The sequence below is a fragment of the Crinia signifera genome, chromosome 4 (genome assembly GCF_055691185.1).
Source record: "Crinia signifera chromosome 4, ASM5569118v1, whole genome shotgun sequence".
Classification (NCBI taxonomy): Eukaryota; Metazoa; Chordata; class Amphibia; order Anura; family Myobatrachidae; genus Crinia; species Crinia signifera.
This window is the reverse complement of record NC_139220.1, coordinates 66,187,212-66,193,853: the sequence shown is the minus strand read 5'-3', so window position 1 is coordinate 66,193,853 and position 6,642 is coordinate 66,187,212. Positions and strand designations below refer to the sequence as shown.

The following is a 6,642-nucleotide window of genomic DNA, read 5'->3' as shown; positions in this document are numbered from 1 at the left end:
AAATGCAGAGTTTGATGTCCGGTCCGGCGGTTTTGTCCTGGTCCGGTTTTCACCCATACCCCCAAATAAAACATTTCGCAATCGCATACAGATTAGGTAGGGAACACGACACGGGGGAGTATTTCCTTGCAATGAGGCAGGATCCTGTCAGCTGTAAACGGACGCTAACAAGTTACTCTGGGAAGTTTAAAACTGATCTCTTCCTATTCCCGGTCCGCCGTCACCCTCTTCCCTGCTCCGTCTGCCGCCGCCGGCAGATCTCGCGAGATGAGAGCTCGGTTTGTGGGAGTTGCAGCCGGGAGAGGGGAAGAAGGCAGGCGGCATCATGGCGGACAGAGACAGTGGGAGCGAGCAAGGAGGAGCGGCGATGAGTTCCGGAGGCAGCTCGCTACACCCGGCCTCTGGCGTGGGGGGCTCGGCCCTGCAGCACGAAACCCAGGAACTGGCCTCCAAGAGGGTGGACATCCAGAACAAACGCTTTTACCTGGACGTTAAGCAGAACGCAAAGGGCCGCTTTTTAAAGATAGCGGAGGTCGGGGCCGGGGGTAACAAGAGCCGGCTGACCCTCTCCATGTCCGTGGCGGTTGAGTTCCGCGATTACCTGGGAGATTTTATCGAGCACTACGCCCAGCTAGGACCCAGTAACCCGGACATGGCGCAGGACGAGCCTCGGCGGGCGCTGAAGAGCGAGTTCTTGGTGCGGGAGAATAGGAAGTACTACATGGACCTGAAGGAGAACCAGCGGGGCCGCTTCTTGCGGATCCGCCAGACCGTCAACCGCGGACCGGGACTGGGCTCCACGCAGGGTCAGACCATCGCCCTCCCTGCGCAAGGACTGATCGAGTTCCGCGATGCTCTAGCGAAGCTGATCGACGATTACGGGGTGGAGGAGGAGCCCGCTGAGTTACCCGAGGGCACTTCCTTGACAGTGGACAACAAGCGCTTTTTCTTTGATGTGGGCTCCAATAAGTACGGGGTGTTCATGCGGGTGAGCGAGGTGAAACCTACGTACCGCAACTCCATCACCGTCCCCTACAAAGTGTGGGCCAAATTCGGGCACACGTTCTGCAAATACGCCGAGGAAATGAAGAAGATCCAAGAGAAGCAGCGGGAGAAGCGGGCCTCCGAACACCAGCAGCAGGAGGAGGCCCCCGGGGAGGACGGGGAGGACGATTGATAACTGTATAAATGTCACGTCTAATAAACTGTGTAAAAGGAATAAAAAATAAAATAAAGTATATAACTGTTAACTCCAATGGGAGCACCGCCCACCAAACCTCCACAGACTGACAGATTTTCAGACTTGTCACTCCCATCGCTGGATGTTGTCCACTTACCCACCATATAAACAGTAAGCAGCTGCTAAAACAAACAAAAAAGAAAAAAGTAATAACATTATATATTGAACTGTGTTTCCTACTTGATTAAAAATATAAAGGATTGAGTGTTTATTTCCCTAATTAACCAAGAACTTTTGTACACCTGCTATTATTATTATTATTATAATTATTATTAAAGTGTTTGCAATGGTCAGATTATAAAAAAGATGCTGAATTATATTAAAAAGTCCTTTTCATGTGAGCTAACATTTGACTTTAGCACAGAAGAGATATTTTAGAACAAGTAAATAATTTTTAGTTTTCTCATTTTGTTACCAAAATTCGAACCTTACATGGAGGTGTGGTTAGACTATTTGACACCTAATATACCTGTGATTAGAGATGTGTACATATTGAGGGCTAGGCATGCTGTGTGTCTGAGCTTTGTCTAAATGTTATGCAGAGGTCTGTAGAGTTAAAGGTACATAGGTTAATTCATGCAAGGTAAATAAAGTGCTCTCTTTTTTTACAATATGCATTGCATCTGGACCTAGAGCATAAATGGTCAGTAAAAACATATGTGAACATGAAACAAATTATTAAAAAAAAAAAAAAACATTTTAAATTAAATTTGCTAATTGTGATTTTTACCAGTTTAGCCTATAATTTATTTGTGTTATGTATGTTCGCTATTTTCCTTCTAAAGTTGGTTTTCAGCAAACTAAATTATATGCATTTATCATAAGGGGTGGTTCCCAAACTGTGCGTTGGCACCCTTGGGGGACTTGCAGGGGTGCCCTGGACTTCAGGGACATGACCAATTTAAATTATTTATGTCCTGACCAATGTAATAGGCAAATTGTGGACAAACAAGTGAGGGGTAGATGTATGAAGCTCTGATAACAAAGGTGAAGTGAGAAAGTGCCTTGTACTTTATCAGCGGCCAAACAACTATTTACTGTTAAGTAAAGGCTGTGTTTAAAAAGAGACAGTCAGGAGCTGATTGGCCGGTGATAAAGTACGATGCACTTTAGCACTTCGTTATCACTGATTCGTACATTGGCACCTAATCCTGACCATTACCACTCAACTGACAATAAGGATGATATATAAATGCAATTTCCTTATTTTTGTATTTTATTTTTTCTGATTTTATCAATGAGAAACTTTTTGGCCTAGGGGTGCTATGAAATAAATTATGATATTCTGGGGTGTGTGATTCAAAAAAAGTTTGGGAACCACTGGTATATAAAGGAGCAACACAATCTGATAAAAATATCCTCTATTATGAGTGTTGATGCTACATGCCATGCGACTGTGTGTGTGTGGGGGGGGGAATCATTTATTCAATGAGTAAATTATCAAGTAGCCTTTTTAGGTTGTTACTCATAGGTTTTTGTATTACCGTAATTACTTTACTGGTTTGCATGTATCTCCTTAAAGTGGGTGTGCACACTTTCAGATTTATTTGTAGATACCTTACAAGAACCTTTTATCGACTAATTTGTTTTTGGATTTCGTTTTCATTCTGAAGTCATTGGGGTATATTCATTGGCGTTCGGTGAGGGGGGGTTTGTAGATGAGGATGGCTTTTTTTTTTGGAGAGGAAAAGCCATCCTCGCCTTCAAGCCCCCTGCCGGCCACTCAACATATTCTACCTTCTGGGGAAATCCTCGCTGTCAGAGGACGATGAGGATTCCCCTGAATGCCAATATATGTCTGCATGGATAGTGTATTGAGCCAATTTAGTTATGCTAGCACAGAGGGTCACATGTTTTAAACGTGAGCCCTTTCTGATATATTTTTATTTTATTAAGGCAATGTTTATTTGTGTATCCCATATTATTTTGGGCTCTTTGTATCAATGGGAGCAATGTAGAGGGGAGAAGTCAATTGTTTTGTCATGCTCAAATGTTAAGTGCCAGGAAATGTTTATATCGCTGGGCACTAGTGCCGCATTCTCACACCGAAATGCAACATTATATGCCATATAAGGTGACTAATGCCGCCCATACACAGTGCACTGTGCATTTTAAACTGGATTGCATCACATCTAGTTCAGAACTCATCCGATGTGCTAACGCACCATGCGTTTTGAACTAGATGAGATTCAATCTAGTTTAAAAAGTACCTGCAGCACAAACTGCACCGTGTATGGTTAGCATAAATGCCCATACGCACTTGACGATTTTGAGCTGGAAATCGCTCAAAACAGCCGTTTTGAGCGGTTTTCAGGTGAAAATCACTTAGTGTGTATGGCCCAGAGATTGCCAACTAGCGATGATGCACGCTCCCGCATCATCGCTAGGAAAGTGGTGCATCTGCTGGTTTTACCAGCAGATGTGGCGATGATGGATGGTTTTTAATCCATCATCGCCATGTTTGTATGCCTGCCGGGCTGAAAGATTAGCCACTTTCAGCCCGGCTGAACGCCCCCTCGCCTGTCATACTGACCAAGCTGGTCCGCAGCGCACCGCCCCGATGATCTTCTCTCCAGCCGGCTGCTGCTGATGTTCCTTCTCCCCGGCGGCTCACCCCACCCTGCTCAACACGGAGCAGACATCACTGCTCCCTGCCCGGCTACACAGTGCACCCTGCTGCCCCCCCCCCTTCTGACCACCAATGTTTATATTTTTCTCTTCACTGCCACCAATGTATTCATTTAAATGCACCAACAATATTGTTGGTGCATTTAAATGAATACATTGGTGGCAGTGGGCATATAAAATATATAAACACTGGTGGGCAGTGTTGGCGGTAACGTATACATTGCTGGTCTGTGTCAGCAATGCATCAATTAGCGCCAACACTGCCCACCAATGTATATTTTGTTATTGCGCAGGCCAGCAATGTATCCATTAGCGCCATCACTGTCCACCAATGTTCATATATTTATATGCCCACTGCCACCAATGTATATATGGAACCCTTAAGGCCCATACACACAACGATTTTCAGCTGAAAATCGGTCAAAACAGAAGTTTTGAGCGATTTTCGCGTGAAAATCGCCCAGTGTGTATGCCCAATAGATTGCTGACTAGCGATGATGCGCGCTCCCGCATCATCGCTAGGAAAGTGGTGCATCTGCTGGTTTTACCAGCAGATGTGGCGATGATGGATGGTTTTTCATCCATAATCGCCGTGTGTGTACGCCTGCCGGGCTGAAAGATTAACCACTTTCAGCCCGGCGGACCGCCCTGCTGCCTCCCCCTCCCCCCACCTGTCATATACTTACCCTGCAGGATTGGTCTGCGCCACCCCGCTCAGACTGCTGCGGCTGGATGATGCAGTGCAGAGCCCTGCTCCCCCGCCGTCCGCCGCGTTGTCAACCTGGGTCCCAGGCAGCTCTGCCGCCCGGCCACACTGACAGGCTGGCGCCCCGCCCCCCTACACCCTGCTCCACACGGAGCACCACTGACCACCAATGTTTTCCTTTTTAAGCCGGTAATATATACATTGCTGGCATGTGCCAGCAATGTATATATTAATGGCACCACTGGGCACCAATGAGATTCTTAAGCCGGTAATATATACATTGCTGGCATGTGCCAGCAATGTATATATTAATAGCACCACTGGGCACCAATGAGATTCTTAAGCCAGTACTATATACATTGCTGGCATGTGCCAGCAATGTATATATTAATGGCACCACTGGGCACCAATGTTTTCCTTTTTAAGCCAGTAATATATACATTGCTGGCATGTGCCAGCAATGTATATATTAATGGCACCACTCGGCACCAATGAGATTCATAAGCCAGTAATATATACATTGCTGGCACGTGCCAGCAATGTATATATTAATGGCACCACTGGGCACCAATGACATTCTTAAGCCAGTAATATATAGATTGCTGGCACATGCCAGCAATCTATATATTACTGGCACCACTGCCCACCAATGATTATTTACTGAGTTTATTAGGCAGTAATATATACCCGGCTGTCTCAGACCAGGTCCATCCGTCCGTGGCACGGCTATTTCAAATGACGCACCGGCTCGCGACTCCTGAGCCAATCGGAGCTAGCGGCCCGGCAACCAATCAGGTGCTACCAGGCAGCAAGCTTCAATTGGCTTGAGTGTCTCGAGCTGGCACATCGGTACTTGTTTCCTATCTGGGCGCCCAGGTTTTCTACGTACGGCACCGTAATGAAATCGCATCGCATCGTACACATACACGATATTGAACGATGCGATCCGATTCGATTTCCCATAGGAAACAATGTGAAATGGCTCAATTTAGCCAAATTCTCATAGGAACAATAGTAAATGGCCCAAAAACACCCCTGAACATTGAAATGTCCCCCCAAAAGTAGTTTACGGCACCCCGCCATCAACGTGAACCCGAAGCGTGGCGAGCGCAGCGGTACGCGTCCTCCGACCTTTTCATGCCCTACTATCCACGTCGGCGTGGAGTGAGAATAGAATAGTGTGGCGAGCGCAGCGAGCCACCGTGCCCGAAGCGTGGCGAGGGGACGCGGATACCTTCACAGTTATACGCGTCCCCTCGCGGGCGACGCGGACACCTGGGAAGCCCGCGAAGGGACGCGTTTACCTGTGAAGGTATCCGCGTCCCCTCGCGGGGCTCGCTGCGCTCGCCACGCTTCGGGCTCGGTGGCTCGCTGCGCTCGCCACACTATTCTATTCTCACTCCACGCCGACGTGGATAGTAGGGCATGAAAAGGTCGGAGGACGCGTACCGCCGCCCCTCGCGGGCTCGCTGCGCTCGCCACGCTTCGGGTTCACGTTGATGGCGGGGTGGCGTCAACTACTTTTGGGGGGACATTTCAATGTTCAGGGGTGTTTTTGGCCCATTTACTATTGTTCCTATGATAATTTGGCTAAATTGAGCCATTTAACATTGTTTCCTATGGGAAATCGAATCGCATCGCATCGTTCAATATCGTGTATGTGTACGATGCGATGCGATCCGATTTCTCTACGGAGAATAGCATGGTGCGCAATTAACTTAGTGGGCGCCCAGATAGGAAACAAGTACCGGCACATCATTTCAAATAGCCGCGACACGGACAGATAGACCTGTTCTGAGACATCTGGGTTTCCCACCACTCTGCCCCGGCTGTCTCCTTCAACACTGAGTACAGTGCACAGCGTAACTTCTCCTGGCAAAGAGTATGAAGCCCCTGGCAAAGAGCATGTAACCCCTGGCAAAGATCAAGAAAGCCCTAGCTGGCAGTATAGGGTGGGGTTTACCTGATCGCTGGGCTCCGAATATACGCAGCCCAGCGATTAGTTCTGAATCAGGCCCAAAGAACAGAAATGCACTAAATACAATGGCCTCTGCTCCCACCCTTGGAA

At 47.5% G+C, this 6,642-nt stretch overlaps 1 protein-coding gene across 1 annotated transcript; it reads left to right on the top strand.

Moving 5' to 3' along the window:
- Positions 1 to 218: 218 nt before the first annotated feature.
- PURA (purine rich element binding protein A) lies at positions 219 to 1,949 on the top strand. The gene has a single exon (XM_083181817.1). The coding sequence runs from the start codon at positions 326 to 328 to the stop codon at positions 1,175 to 1,177; it is 852 nt and encodes a 283-aa protein (XP_083037943.1). The 5' UTR covers positions 219 to 325; the 3' UTR covers positions 1,178 to 1,949.
- Positions 1,950 to 6,642: the final 4,693 nt, after the last annotated feature.